The sequence below is a fragment of the Notolepis coatsorum genome (genome assembly GCF_963971535.1).
Source record: "Notolepis coatsorum genome assembly, chromosome: 15".
In the NCBI taxonomy this organism is placed as follows: Eukaryota; Metazoa; Chordata; class Actinopteri; order Aulopiformes; family Paralepididae; genus Notolepis; species Notolepis coatsorum.
In genome coordinates this window covers 47,063,808-47,084,849 of record NC_140179.1, presented here as the reverse complement: position 1 = coordinate 47,084,849, position 21,042 = coordinate 47,063,808, and the positions used below count along the sequence as shown (strand labels likewise).

Here is a 21,042-nt window from a genome sequence, read left to right as displayed (position 1 = left end):
ATTCTGTACTTCTGTATGACAACTATTAAAGAAACTTGAAACTTGAAACTTGAAACGTATCAATAAAGCGGCATCATCCTTTGGACGCCTACGCAGCAGGGTTTTTGAAAACCGAAACCTGAAGATCAGCACCAAGGTTGCCGTTTACAACGCAGTATGTCTCTCCACTCTGCTCTATGGAGCAGAATCCTGGACCCCATACCGCCGGCACATCACCAACCTGGAGGCCTTCCACATCCGTTGCCTCCAAAGGATCCTCGGCCTGACCTGGGAAGATCGAGTCCCCCACACAGACATCCACAACAACACCAACTCAATCTGTATGGCCGCAGCTGTGGCCAAAAAATATCTTCGTTGGATAGGGCACACCATACGTATGCCTGACCACCGCCTGCCCCGCCAAGTCCTCTATGGCCAACTGAGAGGAGCAAAGCGGGCTGCTGGAGGCCAAAAGAGACGCTTTAAGGACTACACCAGGAACCTCCTAAAGTGTGCAAACATCTCGCAGCTTGAAACTCTGGCACTCGACAGATCAGCCTGGCAAGTCACTTGTGCCACTGCAGTTTCCCATATACACCAAACGAACCAAGACCGAAGATCTGAGAGGCGCATGCAACGACACCAGCGTGCGGCTGGCATCCCCCAGGTATCTGGCTTCCCTTGCACCATCTGTGGACGGGTGTGCGGCTCAAGGATCGGACTCAACGCCCACGAGAAGTGGCACCAGCGGCAGCGGCGCTAACCCCCATCCTCACCCCATCCTTGGAGCAAGCGTCATCATCGAACACGATGGACAGCTAAGACTCTCTGTTTTCTTTTTTATATAAACAGTTTGAGTGTGTGTGTGTGTGTGTGTGTGTGTGTGTGTGTGTAGGGCGTACACGAGGGCAGAGGTGTGACTGATGATTACCTGCGCCTGGAGACCCTCATTCAGAAGGTGGTCTCTCCCTACCTGGGAACACATGGCCTCTACTCCAGAGACAGCTCGACCAACCTGCACTACGCCTCCTGTGTACTAGGTCAGTGTGTGGGATGGATGGATGGACGGACGGACGGACGGACGGACGGACGGACAGACAGACAGACAATCATTCCCTTTAGAGAGAAAAGGGTTTGTGAGTGTGTGTGTGTGTCTTCCTATCCTTGTGGGGGCCAAATTTCCCTGCTTGAAGGAAAACATGATTTCTTTCTCTTCTTGTGGGTCGCACCCCACAATGTATGGTTGGACAGGTTAACCCATTAGAACCCACACCCATTTCTACTTCAAGGAAAATTATGAGGGGCATAAGACTGACTAAATAGACTACAAAGAACACATTTATGAATTTATTTAAAAAATTGCGCCCCCTAATGGCAAAGATCTGAAAAGTTACATATATGTCACATTGGGCGTTAAGCATTAAACTTACACTACAGGGTACTACAGGGTACTACATGGTACTACATGGCACTACATGGCACTACAGGGTACTACATGGTACTACATGGCACTACAGGGTACTACATGGCACTACAGGGTACTACAGGGTACTACATGGTACTACATGGTACTACATGGCACTACAGGATACTACATGGTACTACATGGCACTACAGGGTACTACATGGTACTACATGGCACTACAGGGTACTACATGGTACTACATGGTACTACATGGCACTACAGGGTACTACAGGGTATTACATGGTACTACATGGCACTACAGGGTACTACATGGTACTACATGGCACTACAGGGTACTACATGGCACTACATGGTACTACATGGTACTACATGGCACTACAGGGTACTACATGGTACTACATGGCACTACAGGGTACTACATGGTACTACATGGCACTACAGGGTACTACATGGCTCTACAGGGTATTACATGGTACTACATGGCACTACAGGGTACTACATGGTACTACATGGCACTACAGGGTACTACATGGTACTACATTGTACTACATGGTACTACATGGCACTACAGGGTACTACATGGTACTACATGGCACTACAGGGTACTACATGGTACTACATGGCACTACAGGGTACTACATGGTACTACATGGTACTACATGGCACTACAGGGTACTACATGGTACTACATGGTACTACATGGCACTACAGGGTACTACATGGTACTACATGGCACTACAGGGTACTACATGGTACTACAGGGTACTACATGGCACTACATGGCACTACAGGGTACTACATGGTACTACATGGTACTACATGGCACTACAGGGTACTACATGGTACTACATGGCACTACAGGGTACTACATGGTACTACATGGCACTACAGGGTACTACATGGTACTACATGGCACTACAGGGTACTACATGGTACTACATGGCACTACAGGGTACTACATGGTACTACATGGCACTACATGGCACTACAGGGTACTACATGGTACTACATGGCACTACAGGGTACTACATGGTACTACATGGCACTACAGGGTACTACATGGTACTACATGATACTACATGGCACTACAGGGTACTACATGGTACTACATGGCACTACAGGGTACTACATTGAAATATGACTGATATTTGTTTTAATATGCTTTGAACAATTGAACAATATAAAATATATTAACTAAATATCATTGAATCAGACAAATTAACTGAGCAGATCATAATAATTGTTCGCATTGTGACATATGTGTCACAGCGAATTTTCATTAACATTTTAAGTTGATATGCCCGGTGTGACATATGTGTCACAGCGATTTTTATCAATTGTTTTCTTTATCATTTTATTCACGAAATGTGTTCACAACAGGTTATATATCATAAAGCCCATGTTATGTAAGCATTATCATTCTTAAATGGGCAAATCTTACCTTTTAGCAACAAAAATCTAGCTTTTGAATCTTAGCTACTTCTGTCATTTAGTCACCACCATCAGTCATCATTGTGGAAAGGTGGTTTATGGGAGCACAACATCACATGATCTGTCACATGACCCCACCAGGATGTTCCACTGGTGTCCCTTTGGGACTTCATGAGGTAAAATCAAGAAAAAAGCTTTATATGGCCATTTCCAGGACATGTAATGTACGTGTGACACCTGTGTCACGGTGGGTCCTAATGGGTTAAGGGGTTAGGGAATGAATGTAGTCAAGGGACGGTCCTCACAAGGAATTTAATTGTGTGTGTGTTTGAGTTTGTGGTTGGAGTCTGTGGATGTGTGTTTGGTAGAAGGTGGTCTTTGTGTATTAGTATTGGGACTGTGTGTGTTTAGAAGGGGGTCTTTTTGTCATCGCTTATACTCCCTCCCTCTCTCTCTCTCTCTCTCTCTCCCTCCCCGCCCCTCCTCAGAACAGCGTTTGCAGCGCCACTGGCCCGCCAGACCAGCGGACCCCCCTGCTGCTAAGAACCTGGTGGTACGTTCCAAGAGCTACAACGTCCCCATGCTGACCCGTGTGGTGGAGTACGACGTGGACTCCTCCGCCGTAGGAGGTGCCGGTGGTATTCGACGCCACTCCGTCTGCGAGATGACCTCCTGTGTGGAGGAGGCGTGCTCCGACTCTGCCCCCATCGGGTCCAACGGCACCAGTACCCCCAGGATGTCCCAGGAATTCACAGCATCCACCACCCAGGCAGAGGCTCTTTCAGGTGGGTCGGTAGCACACTGGGCCAAGGTGCTATAAATAACATTCAGCCACTAGATGTCGCACTAGAGCACCAGCATGTCATTTATCCAATCAGGTACATTCCACACACAGGGGATACATGCCTGCAACATGTAAACAACATTCATTTTGGACACGCAATTTTTTTTGATAAATCAATTAATCAATATTTCTTTTTGGGGGGAAGGCAATACTTTTATTCTGCACCTATATAAAGTTTCTGTGGATTTATTATAAAAGAAATTACTCTACATAAAGAAATCTATAGCACTTTTCTTATTATTGCTTTTCTTATTCAAATGTAGCCAAGAGTAAAGACCCTAACCCTATCAAAACAGCAGTCAAAGTGTATATTTTCAGCACTACGTTTGTTTACCAATGATTTTAAGTGTTATTAGCAAAATGTGAGTTTATACAAATCTCAGCACATTGCATCGGAAACTGGATGATTTAGACGCGAGGAGATGACGCTGTCATGAAATCGTTGTAGTCTTAAGAAAGAAGAGACCCAGGGCTTTCGATGAACGTCAACATTTCGTAAAACTACACTACCCCCAGCTCACACCAGCCGCTGTCAAAGCTCAGCCGGTCGACGTGGGAAAAAGATATTGATGTTATTTTTCTTGATTATATCTCACGGGTCGAACAAACCTGAACGTTATTGCCATAAAATACAACATACAAATAAGGTTCTATATTCTATATTCATATTTCAAATTGCATGTGTCCCGATGGCAAAATTCAGTACTGTATCTACAAAAAACCCTATAAATCATCTGCCCTTTATTAATTGTCTTAGATTTCTAGTACACTTGATCTCAAGGAGGTGCTGAATGAGCTCAGTGGCAATTTTTCACACCTGGTCAATGTTAGTATGGTGTTATTTATTACAGGCTGGTCTACAGCGCCGCCCTGTGGGCGTGCTGGGCCGGTGCCTGTATGGTATATACCTGTCTCACGTCCTGGAGAAGGTGTGGTATGTTTACTTGTGTTTGGCAATACACGGCATTGAGACACAACTCGACTCGACTCATTCATTGTACAGCTACACTTGCAAACATGGTGTCAGAAGTTTGACTAGGACCCAAAGAGGATCTATATATACGGCCCGTCGCTGAAACAGCTGTTTGCAATAACAGCGGACGTTTATGTGTTTTGATGGTGAGAGTTTTGGTGGCGACAATGGCATCCAGCATCCCGCCTCCGGAGTCAATGAAGATGACGGGGGACATTCACGGCAACTGGGTGAGCTTTCAAGCGGAGTTCGAGGGCTATCTGCTCGCGACCGGGCTCAGCGAGAAAGCAAAGCCAGTACAGGCGGCGGCGCTCAGACGGTTAATGGGGAACGCCTGTCGTCATATTTATAAACACAACCTGGGACTCACTGTGGAGCAACAAAAAGATGTGGGGGCTATTCTGACAGCACTGCAGCAATACTTCACACCAGCTAAGAACGTGATATTTGAGAGGTACGTTTTTGGCAACTTGAAACAGGAGGATGGAGAGCTATTTGATGCTTTAGTTACACGACTGAGAGAAAAGGCTGCCTCTTGTGAATATGGAGCTATTAAAGATGAACTCATAAGGGAAAGGCTTGTCCTAGGGATAACTGATGAGGGCGCTAGACATCGCTTATTAAGAGAAAAGGACCAAGAGGGTGGTTGATTCCCTGGTGTGTTGGAGCGGAGTCAACTCCCGGGTTACCCGGTTGAGTGTGCCCCTGCACGTTCATGACGTCTGCCAATCGTGTCAGCCTTCTCTGCCTCGGCCCCTCTAGAGCATCTGGGATTTTTGGTGGAGGCTTTGACATGGTGCTCAACAATGCCAGCATTCGCCCCTTCCGCCGGGGTGCTGTTTTCAGTTGACCCCTTTGGCACCTGTCTCGTCCGCAGTGCTCCAGGCTCGGGTCAAGTGGCTGCTGCCTGGATTGAGGGATCGGCCTCTTCTGCTCTTGGCCCTGTGATTTTGGGGGCGGTAACGTGGTTTGTTCCTTCCGTTCGTTCCCTGGTGGCATGCGGGTTGTGCGTGTGCGTAGTCGTGGGGTCAAGCCACGGTCTGCTCACCCTGTGCGTTGAGTTGCTCGAGTTCCTCTTCGCGCGGTCGGTTCCGTCTCCCTCCCGTCCTCCAATAGGGAGGGTATCCCTCCATTAGGGGGGCTCGGTCCTCCCCGGTTCTGATGGTTGTGGGGGGCCTCAGTGGGGTACATTTGTCGAGCATCAGCTCCTGCTCAGCTCCCGTTGTGCAGTAGACGCTGAGCGGAGATAATACGATATAGAATATCACCATAATTCTATGAGTATTAGTGACGCTCAGCATCTAGATGCCACTGCGGCCCTTGATCTTGCCTTGTGGTGAAAGATTGGGAAGGAGGCGAGTGTGTGGCTACACACCTGCTTATGTAGGTAGCGGATGGGGTGTGGCCAGACGGTTGTTGGTATGTAAAGGTGCATTTGTGAGTTTTTATTCAGTGCATATGCGCTAAGTGAGATATGTGCAGTAGACGCTGAGCGTCACTAATACTCATAGAACTACGGTTATATTCATAACCTATCGTTAACGCGTTCACTACCACACTACAGAAGGTTAACGCGTTCACTACCACACTACAGAAGGTTAACGCTTTCACTACCACACTACAGAAGGTTAACGCTTTCACTACCACACTACAGAAGGTTAACGCGTTCACTACCACACTACAGAAGGTTAACGCTTTCACTACCACACTACAGAAGGTTAACGCGTTCACTACCACACTACAGAAGGTTAACGCTTTCACTACCACACTACAGAAGGTTAACGCGTTCACTACCACACTACAGAAGGTTAATGCGTTCACTACCACACTACAGAAGGTTAACGCGTTCACTACCACACTACAGAAGGTTAACGCGTTCACTACCACACTACAGAAGGTTAACCTTTCACTACCACACAACAGAAGGTTAACGCGTTCACTACCACACTACAGAAGGTTAACGCTTTCACTACCACACTACAGAAGGTTAACGCGTTCACTACCACACTCCAGAAGGTTAACGCTTTCACTACCACACTACAGAAGGTTAACGCTTTCACTACCACACTACAGAAGGTTTTGTTTGAACTATTACATCCAAATTGTATGTGGGGCTTACCCAGATCCCAGTCAAACCACCATGGGTTCTGTCATAGTCCTGGGAGTGGTTCCGCTACTCACTGTCTACGGAGCAGCTTCAGGACTTGTCTCTTGATGACATCATCACTAGAGTCTTGTCCGTTCATATTCACAAATCGAAAAACTGAGCTGTGTACGGTTTGATAGAATTAATAACATATTTGAATTCTATTTCTGTTGTGAAGGATCAGATTCAACCGAATATATATATTTATTTATATATATATATTTAATTGTATTTGTATATCGTTTGATATCCCCTGTATATTCCTTGTACAATATGCACTGAATATCCCTTTAGTCTACTAAACAGCCCATAATAGTTTCATTCTACCATTGGACGAGAACCTGGCGCCAGGTTGCCATACCCCTAGGTCCAAGTTCAATCGTGCCGCCCAACATGTCGTGGCAAGCCCCGGTTCCGCGCAGGAATATGTCGGGCGAAATACGAATGGTACTATTTGTTCATAGCGCATATATATATGGCGCAAGTAAAGTAGAACTTTCTTTTAGTCCAGTTCTTTACCCTCCAACAGAGTGACAGACGCGAAGCCTCCCCACGACGCACGTGTGGTGTAGTAAGGCCTACTTGGCCCCAGAATAGGCATTGAGATATCGTGTAGATTAATAGTTGAATAGTCATAGTTTGGCACTATACCGTCGAGTTGGACGTATTCTATTAAGCTAATAATAGTCTATTTATGTATGGTGCATCGTTCGGTTAGAGTTCTAAAGTTATCAGTACCCCCATCGTTCCTGACGTTATCTGGACGCTTAACCAGGCTGGGCAGACCCCTAGTGGTGCTTGCATCCGAGGAGCTCCGGGCCAGGGCGACTGGACCTGTATATTGGATTACTCTACCCGGACGACGGCGAGCCTTCCACGGCTTGGATTATGCTTTGGGTGCTTTGATTATTCCATGGATAAAGGCCAACACTGCGGAGTGTTGGAACTACCCCCCGGAGAGGACTCCAGGTGAGACGGCGCTCTACACCAGTGAGGTCGCCTCACGTCTCTCCGTTGTGGACCGGCAGCTACTGTCCACCAGAGGGTCCAGCTGTGTTCGTCTGCGGACCGAGGTTCTGTGGGCACCGTGTTCAAGACTTTGAATTCTCCCAAGAAACCGTCGGCCAGATGGGATACCGCCAGCGGCTTCTCTAACCCCCCCCTCCTACTGTCTTACAACCAGCGGGACCCCCCCCCCCTTAGTGTATCCAGCTATAATCATTTAAGTACCATCGCTATAGTTTCCTAAATATCCAGGTTGTATACTTACTCCCTGCGTAACCAGAGATTGGACATTCAATGTTGATTTACCTACGAATACTCATTTGCCATACAAGTGCATATTTCAAATCATAAATGTAAACAAGTGAACGTTGTATATACCTTTTGCTATATTAAACCTTCGATTTGTACATTTGTGTGGATTCGTTTCATCAGGTGGGAAAGTGTTCATCATACTTATATCATGTACTGGATGGCCAGAAGTTAAAGTACAAGAGGTAGTGGTATTAAATACCATATCTAACAATACAGTCAGGGAATTGTACCCCTCAGTTACAATTGGTCCTTCGAGCCGGAGGGTAACTAGTGTAATATTAATATAGTGTTATTAATATTGAAATGGCCTATGATGAACACTCCACGAAACGATCCTCCTAACCTAGAACGCCCGCGGCGCAGACGACAGACACCTCAGTACTTAGAGGCTTACACTGTCAGTCAACTACCTAGCCTTCGACAAACGGTAAACGCGGTAAAAGTAGAAAGTAAAATTATGTCTGACCTTAACGACCAGGTTTCCCCGACCACAGAGGCCCTAGTAGGTCCTAATGTAACTGACCAAGCTCACGGTGGGGACCAGGAGGGAGCGGACATGCCTTTACCCCCCGCCACTACCCAAGAAGTAGTCCCCGACCAGCACCGGGAGGAAGACAACCCTACAGAGAGAGAACTCTGCACGGAAGAAGAGGAGGAGAGCGCCGAGGAAATAGAGCTCCAGGACTCCCCAACGAGTACCCCCAGGAGCGGCTCACGCAGGAGCGGCTCACCTCCACAACCGCCTTCCCCCAGCGAAGCGGAGAGGATGCTACAACAGGCGTTCCTCGTCAGCCTGACAGCCTCTACCGAACGCGATCGACTTCAGGGTGAACGCGACCGTCTCCAAGCACAACAACGGAGCGAAGAAGAGCGCACACGCCTGGAGATGAGACGCCTTCAGACAGAAGAGAATATGGCAAGAGACCGGGCCGACGCCCAGCGCGCCGCTGCCGGTGCCCAAAGAGAAGCAGATCTCACCAAGCGCGAAGTCGAGCGCGACAAGTTACAAGCGCAGCTAATGGAGCAGCTGATCCGCAAGGCAACAACCTCTCCCTCCGCCAGGGGTTCAAGGAACTCGTCGAGACAACAGTCAAGGGCAGCATCCCCTCAACGAGCAAGCGACCCTGAACTTGACCAACAGACCGAGTCTAGACCCCCCGCAGACCCCCTTCCCAGACCGGTCCAAGCGAGACCCAGCTACAAGGAAGGAGCGGCATACACTGCGGAGAAGCTAAATAAACGATTACAGGATCTGGAAGATCTGATAGAGGAAGAAGAGGGAGAGGAGGAGAACCAAGCCCGACGACAGCACAGTACTCCACCGGACCAGGAGGTCCCATACAGTCCAGGCTATACCCCCGCGGCGCTGCGCTACAGACCCCCGACTCTATTCGCGGGTGAGCACGACGCACGACCAGCCCCGAGGAATAGCACCTGGACCAGCGGGCCATGGTACCCTGTCAGTACCAGCCCACAGCGAGGCGCAAGAGGGGACTCGCCCAGGAGGTCTCTCCCCCAACGCTCGCCGATGTATCAGCCATCCACGGCGTCATACATTGCCACGCCGTCATTTCCAGACTTCGCCTATGAGAGTCGAGCACAGTACACGGAGCTCCGGATGTGCTTAGAGACAATGATGGTGGATGTCGCTGATGAACGCCACAAGTATGCAATATTACTGAAGCACCTGAAAGTACCGCGAGCGCACAATATAGCGCTAGCCTATGCCACCTCTTCGACACCATACACAGCGGCCCTAGCGGCGCTGGACCAGAGATATGGACGTATATGGGATTACGTAATCCAAGAGATAAGGCATATTGATCGCCTACCCCCAGCCACAGACAATCGCTCACTAGACGACCTGTCAATCAAAGTGCAGTCCCTGGTAGGGATGCTGGGAGCGCAACGGAAGAAGGGCATGCATGAGCTATACGCCAACTCTAACGTCGAGAGGATTTTGGAGAAGCTGCCACCCGCAAGACAGGAGCGCTTTAGGCGGCAGAGAGATTACCGGGATCCCAACGGCCCCGAGCCATCCCTCCTTGATCTAGCCGACTTCCTGGCGAGAGAAGTCAGCAGCTTACGACTAGATACATTCGGGCGGAGCACGCCAAGCTCCAGAGAGGGACCCAGGAGAATAAATGATGGAAGAAGATCGGTGACTGTCATGCACCAATCAGAGTCAGTACCGAGCAGTAAGAGTCACAGCACCCCCTCGAGAAAAGAGAAGTGGAAGATAGCGTGTCCCTACTGTGAGAAAGAACACTGGCTGTCACAATGTGACCTATTCACAAAGATGAATGCAGAAGAAGTGAGTCAATGGATAAAGTCCAACAGGCGCTGTTATCGATGTGCGCGGCCCCACATGGCAGCCGAATGCCGCCTAAAGAAAAGGTGCAGCCGGTGCGATGGAGCCCATCTAGATATACTACACGAAAGTAACGGAAGACGGCCTCCACCTGCACCACGGAGCGGCACCAAGGCAAGTGTCATGTACATTGACCCCGCCAGCAGCAGCGGCGCCCAAGTGCTCTTAAAGGTAGTCCGTGTGACATTGAGCTACCAAGATAAAGTCATGGACACTTACGCCGTCCTTGACGACGGGTCAGAGAAGACCCTTCTGCTCCCGTCCGCTGCGGCCCAGCTGGGACTGCGGGGGAGCAAGAACGAAATGACGATTCGGACAATAAGAAGAGATTTAAAGACGATAAAGGGCGAGAATGTCTCCTTCACTATCGCAGCAAACGGGCAGCCAGAGCGACGGTACAAGATTACAAATGCTTTCACCAGCCAAGAAATAGGACTATCGCAGTACACCTACCCTGTCACCAAGTTGATGGATAAATATGTGCACCTGCGCCAATTACCTATCCCGCTCATAGACGGCGCTACCCCGACCCTGCTGATAGGCTCCGACCATGCAGAACTCATAGTCCCGATAGACCGGGTCCATACAGGACCCCGAGGCTGTCCTGCAGCAGTCGAGACCCGCCTAGGGTGGACCCTACAAGGCCCCCTCGCTAAATCTCTCAACCGAACAGCAGCCACTAGCTGCCTCCACTCCAGAACGACAGAAGAAGACACCACTCTCCTGCAGCATGTCGAGAGGCTATGGACCCTAGAGACAATGCCCTTTAAGAACGAAAAGAAAGATATTCGTTCTAAAGAAGACATTTACGCCATCAACCTACTCGAGCAGGGGACAAAGAGAGTCACAGTCGGCGGAGTGATGAGATACGCAACTCCACTCCTGAGGCGAGAGGGAATGCCCACCTTTCACGCAAAGAAAGACGCCACGGAGCGCTATCTATTGAACACGGAGCGGCGCCTAGCCAAAGACCCCGCTCAAGAGAGTGTGTACTGCGCTGAGATTGAGAAGCTAATCACAGCGGGACACGTAACAAAGATTGACATTAAAGAGGCCGATCAGACGACCGAATCATGGTACGTGCCGCATCACAAGGTCCATCACAACGGCAAGGATCGCATTGTGTTTAACTGTAGCTACCAGATCGGATCCCAAAATCTGAATAAAGAGCTCTTGCCCGGCCCCACACGCGGCCCCTCCCTACTAGGCGTGCTACTGCGCTTCCGCCAGGACAAGGTGGCTATCAGCGGGGATATCAAAGGGATGTTCTTGCAGGTGAGACTAGTAGAGGAGGACAAGCCTCTGCTACGGTTCCTATGGAGAGAGAGGATCGGAGATGAGAACCCAGCCACCTACCAGTGGGAAGTACTCCCCTTCGGAACCACATGCAGCCCGTGCTGTGCTACATTCGCACTACAGAAACACGTCACAGAAGACCCAACAGCAGATGAAGAGGTCCAACACAGTGTGAAGAACAGTTTCTACGTGGACAACTGTTTACAAAGCGTTTCGACTCAAGAAGAAGCCGAGGCTCTCCTAATCAAGTTACGCGCCTCCCTGATCAAAGGCGGCTTTGATCTCAGACAGTGGGCCAGCAGTGACCCGCACGTATTGCGCAGCCTCTCCCCCGCGGACAAGGCTGCCAGCAGCGAGACCTGGATGGCGACAATCCCAGGAGAAGCCCAAGAAATGACACTAGGACTAGTCTGGCGCTTCAAAACAGACTCGCTCCACTATAGACACAAACCCTTGGCTCCAGAGCAGGGAAGGTCGACGGCGATACCGACCACCAGACGGAGTGTGTACAGAACACTCGCCAGACAATATGACCCGTTGGGATGTATTCTACCTTACACCACCAGGGCAAAGATGATTGTACGAGCACTATGGGACAAGGACCAGGGCTGGGACGACCCAATACCCGCACACCTTGCCTCAACATGGAGAGAGTGGGAGACGGAACTCCGCTCACTCCCAGGCGTCAATATACGCCGCAGCTACTTCCCATCCACAGTGAGGCCAGAGACATGCGAGATTGATCTACACGTCTTCAGCGACGCCTCCGAAGTAGCCTACGGGTCGGTGGCCTACTTGCGTGCCCAAGAGAAGGGAGGAAACATACACACTGCTTTCATCCTGGCCCGCTCAAGAATAGCCCCACGTAAGCAACAATCTATCCCACGTCTAGAGCTCTGCGCAGCCCTAGCAGGAGCGCATCTAGCCACGTTAATCCAACGTGAACTCACCATTCCGGTGCACAGAACAATCTTGTGGTCAGATTCCACGACAGTACTCACATGGATCAAGTCTGATTCATGCAGATACAAAGTCTTCGTGGGAGTCAGAGTCACCGAGATTCAAGAGTTAACAGAAGCAGCGAGCTGGCGGTATGTGGACACCAAACACAACCCAGCTGACGTCATCACCCGGGGAATGTCTCTGGATGACCTAACCCGTCGCAACATCTACAGTGACGGACCAGAATTCCTCAAGCTCCCGGAAGGAGAGTGGCCTACGCCCACCCCGCGGGAAGCAAGTAACGAGGAGGCTGAGAACAAGAAACCTATGTTCTGTGGACTGAGCACAGTCGCCTCCACAGACCCCAACATAGATGACTGCATTACCCTAGAGAGTGCGCAGCAAAGAACATTCCTGCGGCACCACCCAGAGATTCAGTCCACCACTGACATGTCAGCAGCTGACTACGAAGAAGCAGAACTTCTTCTACTACAACGAGCCCAGAGAGACTCGTTCCCCGATGAGCTAGACTGTCTACAGGGAGGAAACCCCATCCCATCAGACAGCAGGCTGATTCACCTGGCACCAGAGAGTGACGCCCATAATCTCATCAGAGTGGGTGGTCGCCTGCGGAGAGCCCCCGATCTACCGGATGATACTAAGTACCCGATCGTCTTGAACAGCCGACACAAGGTCACAGAGCTGATCATAAAGAAATACGACGAGGATGTCCACCACGCAGGAGCAGAGAGAGTCTTCGCGGAGATCAGACGTCGTTATTGGATACTGCAAGGCAGAGAAGCAGTACGGCGCTTCCAGCGAACCTGTCTAGACTGCCGTAAGTGGCGCGCGCAGCCCAGCATACCACGGATGGCTGACTTACCCCCCTGTCGCCTCCGAATCGGCGACAAGCCATTCCACTCCACAGGCATGGACTGCTTTGGCCCGTTGTATATAAAGAGAGGAAGAGGCACCGAGAAGCGGTGGGGTATTGTATTCAAATGCATGACCACCAGAGCGATACATATCGAGCTCCTTCCGACCATGAGCACAGACTCATTCCTTATGGCCTTCCGAAGATTCACATCACGGAAAGGAAAACCGTCTACATTGTTGTCTGATCACGGGACCAACTTCAAAGGTGGAGAAAGAGAGCTGAGAGAGAGCTTCCAAGCTATGGGCCCAGAACTTAGGACCCACCTCGCTCCATCCCAGATTGACTTCCAGTTTAATCCCCCGAACGCACCCCACTTCGGTGGAACCTGGGAACGAGAAGTACGTTCTATAAAGACAGCCCTGTACGCCGTACTTGGGGCCCAGACCGTGGCGGAGGAAGTCCTAATGACAGTCCTCACGGAGATCGAGGGAGTATTGAACTCAAAGCCCCTCGGTTACGTCTCCAGTGATGTAGCAGATGTCGACCCAGTCACCCCCAACACACTCCTAATGGGGCGGCTGGACCCCGCGCTACCCCAGACAATGTACAGGCCTGAAGAAGCGAACGGCCGAAGAATGTGGAGGTACAGTCAGGTACTAGCTGACAAGTTTTGGAGCAGCTTCCTGCTCCACTACCTACCGTCTCTACAGACCCGCCAGAAGTGGGTAAAAGAGAGAGACAATTTGACAGAAGGAACGTCATGATTATTGACCAGTCACTACCCAGAGCTATGTGGCCGGCTGGCCGCGTAAGCAAAGTGATCACCGGTGCCGATGGCAAGGTCCGAGCAGCTGAAGTACTCGTCCAAGGGCGCACTTACACACGTCCCGTGGCGAGGCTCATAGAACTGCCCCGACTCCCAGATACTATCGATGATGACCATGACCCCATGACTTTGTGAGTTGACTGACCCTTACAGCGGACCTTGAGTGGTAGACAGTGCGGTTAATCTGTCTCTGCTTAGCTAATTAGGTGGGACTAATTAGGGGGCGGCTGTTGTGAAGGATCAGATTAAACCGAATATATATATTTATTTATATATATATATTTAATTGTATTTGTATATCGTTTGATATCCCCTGTATATTCCTTGTACAATATGCACTGAATATCCCTTTAGTCTACTAAACAGCCCATAATAGTTTCATTCTACCATTGGACGAGAACCTGGCGCCAGGTTGCCATACCCCTAGGTCCAAGTTCAATCGTGCCGCCCAACATGTCGTGGCAAGCCCCGGTTCCGCGCAGGAATATGTCGGGCGAAATACGAATGGTACTATTTGTTCATAGCGCATATATATATGGCGCAAGTAAAGTAGAACTTTCTTTTAGTCCAGTTCTTTACCCTCCAACAGAGTGACAGACGCGAAGCCTCCCCACGACGCACGTGTGGTGTAGTAAGGCCTACTTGGCCCCAGAATAGGCATTGAGATATCGTGTAGATTAATAGTTGAATAGTCATAGTTTGGCACTATACCGTCGAGTTGGACGTATTCTATTAAGCTAATAATAGTCTATTTATGTATGGTGCATCGTTCGGTTAGAGTTCTAAAGTTATCAGTACCCCCATCGTTCCTGACGTTATCTGGACGCTTAACCAGGCTGGGCAGACCCCTAGTGGTGCTTGCATCCGAGGAGCTCCGGGCCAGGGCGACTGGACCTGTATATTGGATTACTCTACCCGGACGACGGCGAGCCTTCCACGGCTTGGATTATGCTTTGGGTGCTTTGATTATTCCATGGATAAAGGCCAACACTGCGGAGTGTTGGAACTACCCCCCGGAGAGGACTCCAGGTGAGACGGCGCTCTACACCAGTGAGGTCGCCTCACGTCTCTCCGTTGTGGACCGGCAGCTACTGTCCACCAGAGGGTCCAGCTGTGTTCGTCTGCGGACCGAGGTTCTGTGGGCACCGTGTTCAAGACTTTGAATTCTCCCAAGAAACCGTCGGCCAGATGGGATACCGCCAGCGGCTTCTCTAACCCCCCCCTCCTACTGTCTTACAACCAGCGGGACCCCCCCCCCCTTAGTGTATCCAGCTATAATCATTTAAGTACCATCGCTATAGTTTCCTAAATATCCAGGTTGTATACTTACTCCCTGCGTAACCAGAGATTGGACATTCAATGTTGATTTACCTACGAATACTCATTTGCCATACAAGTGCATATTTCAAATCATAAATGTAAACAAGTGAACGTTGTATATACCTTTTGCTATATTAAACCTTCGATTTGTACATTTGTGTGGATTCGTTTCATCAGGTGGGAAAGTGTTCATCATACTTATATCATGTACTGGATGGCCAGAAGTTAAAGTACAAGAGGTAGTGGTATTAAATACCATATCTAACAATACAGTTAGGGAATTGTACCCCTCAGTTACAATTTCCCTTTTTAATAGACCATGCTTTTTTACTCCCGTCCAGACACGGCGTCCCTGGGTAGAAGTGGCACGCTGACCTCCGGAGGCAGCGAAGACGGAAGTCCCCGCCCCCACCTCCGGCCTCTCCCCGACTCTCCCTGCATCCTCCCTGAGCCCTCCCTGGGGGAGCGTGCTCACCGTGGGGGCTCGCTGGTGTTCCACTCCCCCTCTCCCTCCTCTCCCTCCCTGGGGGAGCGTGCTCACCGTGGGGGCTCGCTGGTGTTCGACTCCCCCTCTCCCTCCTCTCCCTCCTCTCCCTCCCTGGGGGAGCGTGCTCACCGTGGGGGCTCGCTGGTGTTCCACTCCCCCTCTCCCTCCTCTCCCTCCCTGGGGGAGCGGGCTCACCGTGGGGGCTCGCTGGTGTTCCACTCCCCCTCTCCCTCCTCTCCCTCCCTGGGGGAGCGGGCTCACCGTGGGGGCTCGCTGGTGTTCGACTCCCCCTCTCCCTCCTCTCCCTCCCTGGGGGAGCGTGCTCACCATGGGGGCTCGCTGGTGTTCGACTCCCCCTCTCCCTCCCTGGGGGAGCGTGCTCACCGTGGGGGCTCGCTGGTGTTCCACTCCACCTCTCCCTCCTCTCCCTCCCTGGGGGAGCGTGCTCACCGTGGGGGCTCGCTGGTGTTCCACTCCCCCTCTCCCTCCTCTCCCTCCCTGGGGGAGCGGGCTCACCGTGGGGGCTCGCTGGTGTTCCACTCCCCCTCTCCCTCCTCTCCCTCCCTGGGGGAGCGGGCTCACCGTGGGGGCTCGCTGGTGTTCCACTCCCCCTCTCCCTCCTCTCCCTCCCTGGGGGAGCGTGCTCACCGTGGGGGCTCGCTGGTGTTCCACTCCCCCTCTCCCTCCAGGGTGGCGGCTCCAGACCGGTCGCCGGGCGCCAGTCTGTCACCCAGCCCGGAGATCATGGTGGACCACATTCTGGAATCTTTGGATTCTGAACCGGAATCTGACGGGATCTTTCTGGATTTCCGCGGCCGTCGCTGCTCAGAGGGTTCGACGTACAGCAGGGACAGTGGGAGACAGAGTGTAGCGTGACAGAGACCGAGTGTGAGAGACAGAGTGTGGGAGACAGAGTGAGAGAGACAGAGTGTAGCGTGACAGAGGCCGAGTGTGAGAGACAGAGTGAGAGAGACAGAGTGAGAGAGACAGGGTAAGAGAGACAGAGTGTGAGAGACAGAGTGAGAGAGACAGAGAGACAGAGACAGAGTGAGAGAGACAGGGTGTGAGAGACAGAGTGAGAGAGAGAGAGACAGAGTGAGAGAGACAGAGTGTGAGAGACAGAGTGAGAGAGACCGGGTGTGAGAGACAGAGTGAGAGAGACAGAGTGAGAGAGAGAGAGTGAGAGACAGAGTGAGAGAGACAGAGTGAGAGAGAGAGAGTGAGAGAGACTGGGTGAGAGAGACAGAGTGAGAGAGACAGAGTGAGAGAGACAGAGAGACAGAGTGAGAGAGACAGGGTGAGAGAGACAGAGAGAGAGAGAGTGAGAGACAGAGTGAGAGAGACAGAGTGAGAGAGACCGAGTGTGAGAGACAGAGTGAGAGAGACAGAGTGAGAGAGACAGAGTGAGAGAGACAGAGTGAGAGAGACCAGGTGAGAGAGACAGAGTGAGAGAGACAGAGTGAGAGAGAGAGTGAGAGAGACCGGGTGAGAGAGACAGAGTGAGAGAGACAGAGTGAGAGAGACAGAGTGAGAGAGACAGAGAGACAGAGTGTGAGAGACAGAGTGAGAGAGACAGGGTGAGAGAGACCGAGTGAGAGAGACAGAGTGAGAGAGAGAGGGTGAGAGAGACAGAGTGAGAGAGACAGAGTGAGAGAGACCGAGTGAGAGAGACAGAGTGACAGAGTGTGAGAGACAGAGTGAGAGAGACAGGGTGTGAGAGACAGAGTGAGAGAGACAGAGTGAGAGAGACAGAGTGAGAGAGACCGAGTGAGAGAGACAGAGTGACAGAGACAGGGTGAGAGAGACAGAGGGAGAGAGACAGAGTGAGAGAGACCGAGTGAGAGAGACAGGGTGAGAGAGACAGAGTGAGAGAGACAGAGTGTGAGAGACAGAGTGAGAGAGACAGAGTGAGAGAGACAGAGTGAGAGAGACCGAGTGAGAGAGACAGAGTGACAGAGACAGGGTGAGAGAGACAGAGGGAGAGAGACAGAGTGAGAGACAGTGAAAGAGACAGGGTGTGAGAGACAGAGTGAGAGAGACAGAGTGAGAGAGACAGAAGAGTGAGAGAGACAGAGTGAGAGAGACAGAGTGAGAGAGACAGAAGAGTGAGAGAGACAGAGTGAGAGAGACAGAGTGAGAGAGACAGGGTGTGAGAGACAGAGTGAGAGAGAGAGACAGAGTGAGAGAGACAGAGTGAGAGAGACAGGGTGAGAGAGACAGAGTGAGAGAGACTGGGTGTGAGAGACAGAGTGAGAGAGACAGGGTGTGAGAGACAGAGTGAGAGAGACTGGGTGTGAGAGACAGAGTGAGAGAGACAGAGTGTGAGAGACAGAGTGAGAGAGACAGAGCGTGGTGTGACACAGACAGAGTGAGAGATACAGAGCGTGGTGTGACACAGACGGAGTGAGAGAGACAGAGCGTGAGAGACGGAGTGAGAGCGTGGTGTGACACAGACGGAGTGTGAGAGACAGTGAGAGACACTGGTCACGTGGTCTGTATGAATTCCATTTCCATGGTAACATTCGCACTATTCTGCTAACTGGTGTCCACGGGGCATATGGGTAATCAGGATGTGAAAGTGTCTTTTCAGCACTGCCTTATTTTTTGTCGTTCATTTCAAATGGAACGATTCCCGACCACGGATGTTTTTTAGTGCTCAGAACGGGGAGAGCGCTACGTAGAACTTGTAAAATGTTTAAACATTTAGCAAAAGAGTGCCACGCCTCTGGGGTCATACTGCACACACATACGCACTTAGTTAGCACTGTTAACTGGGGGTGTGACAATACACTCAGGACACAATTTGATGTGATACATGATGCTGGATTCACAATTCAATATTATCGTGATATTTTGAACAAAACTTTAATCAAGAAATTGTGTGACTGAATTATGCAAATGTCGAAAAAACAATGCCACTCTTTAAATGACCATTTCCTATGAAATTGTAAACAAAAATGTCATGCTATGGTAACATGCTACAGCTGGGTCATCATTCTCAGGCAGTTTTCTGGTATAATTAAGAAATCATGGATGTGCTGATATCACAATTCACATATTGGCCACACCCCTCTGGGGCTTCCTCACGTCGGTATTCATTTGTGAAGACTGTGACCGCGTAACCGACCAATCTGTTTGCCTCCGTTTGATTGACAACCGCTGGGAACCATCCCTGTCCATGGAGAGTGACAGGCGGTTGAGCTTTTGGAGCCCGTGCAGAGAGTTATCAAACTTCTATATTGCTGTCATGGATACATGGATCTATGGAAGATCGGGATGATTGGAATCTCCGCTGGCGAACCCGTCTGAGGACGACCAAATGACATTTCGTGGAAACTTTGATTGTTTTGTAATTGCATTTTAAACCTGACTCTACCAGCGTGAATTTTTTTTTTTTATATCATCGCTACATCAGGCGAATACTAAGAGCCTTTTCATAATCAAAGGGTTAGTGGCGGAAAAACGAATGAATGAACGTGACTGCGTTGAAACAATATCGACCGGTGACCCTCACAAGGGCCCACAGACACGGTCTTGACTTTATTTTAATGATATATTTAATGATTGTTTTTCTGATTCTGATATTCTTTTAGGAAAGTGTGCATGTGTCCTTAAATGTGTACGTGTGGGTATGTAGCTAAAATCAAATGTGTGTGTTGCTGAATGAGCAATGTACAATATGTGGTATTTCAAATAATGACATGAATTAATTCATTAAAGAGGGAAGACCACTTAATTTCATCTTTAAAAGGTTATTTCTTTCAAATGTTTTATTTTCTAAAATGTTATGCCTTTTCAGATCTGTCTTGGCCTTTTTAAAAAGGGGAAGATTATGAAAGCATGGTGCACACTGCCCCCTTGAGTCCACTTGGAGAGGTGCATTCCATAAAGCTATAACATCATACTGTATCAATTTTTTTTTATCCACTTTTTCTCCCATTTTTCTATATTTTCTCCCATCCCAATTTCGTATCATCGAATTCAACCCTCCCCTGTCACGGACGCTGTTTCTTGCCTCCCACAAGCCGGCTGCAATGTGGACTAAGTCATACATAGCACAAGTCCCCTCCGGTACTTGAGGTAACAGCAGTCGCATCTTTTCACCTGCGCAGCTCGATCTCTCAGTGGAGAGGAGTAACGCGTGGGAGGCTCACGCTGCCCCCGACACTTCTTGATTCTACTGCGCAGGCGCACCAACCGACCTGTAGGAGTCGCTGTCCACAACGCCCGATCCCCACCCTTCAGTTTCCCTCCCCCTAATACGGCCAATGTGTATTACTGTGGACGACCAGCTAAACTGAAAGCAAATGTGGAGCGCTGGGCTCGAACTGACGAGCCCAGCGTCTCCAGCATTTCGTGGCGAGTGCCTTGCCCACTACGCCACGTAGCCGCCCATACTGTATCCATTTTTAGACTCAAACGCTGTCCACTTCCTATTTCCAGTGGTACCTCCGGCTTGGTCGGTCGTCCATACTAACACAATTGGCAGTGTTAGCGGGTGGGAAACCGGTGGGGTATGTATCCTGGTCGTTGTAAACAGCGACTCCTACAGGTCGGTCGGGGCGCCTGCTCAGCGAGGAAGGGAACTGGGGGAGGTAGTGTGATCCTCCCACGCGTTTACACTCCCCCAGTGAGAGTCCTCGCTGTCAGGTGAAAAGAAGCGGCTGGCTGATGTATCGGAGGAGACATGTGATAGTCTTCAACCCTCCCTTGGCCGGCAAGTGGGGGGGAAATGCGCGCAACGACCAGGAAGGGAATTGGCATAACGACTAAATTGGGATGGGAGAAAAATACAGAAAAAAGGGGG

General features: G+C 50.3%; 1 protein-coding gene across 1 annotated transcript in view; it reads left to right on the top strand.

The window, feature by feature from the left end:
• LOC311241949 (uncharacterized protein) overlaps positions 1-17,119 on the top strand; it is a 48,444-nt gene extending 31,325 nt beyond the window's left edge. The window contains exons 6-8 of the mRNA XM_084330908.1: positions 875-1,019; positions 3,325-3,621; positions 16,090-17,119. Of these exons, the coding sequence (XP_084187034.1) occupies positions 875-1,019; positions 3,325-3,621; positions 16,090-17,111 (1,464 nt within the window). The 3' untranslated portion in view covers positions 17,112-17,119. The remainder of the gene's footprint in view (positions 1-874; positions 1,020-3,324; positions 3,622-16,089) is intronic.
• Positions 17,120-21,042: the final 3,923 nt, after the last annotated feature.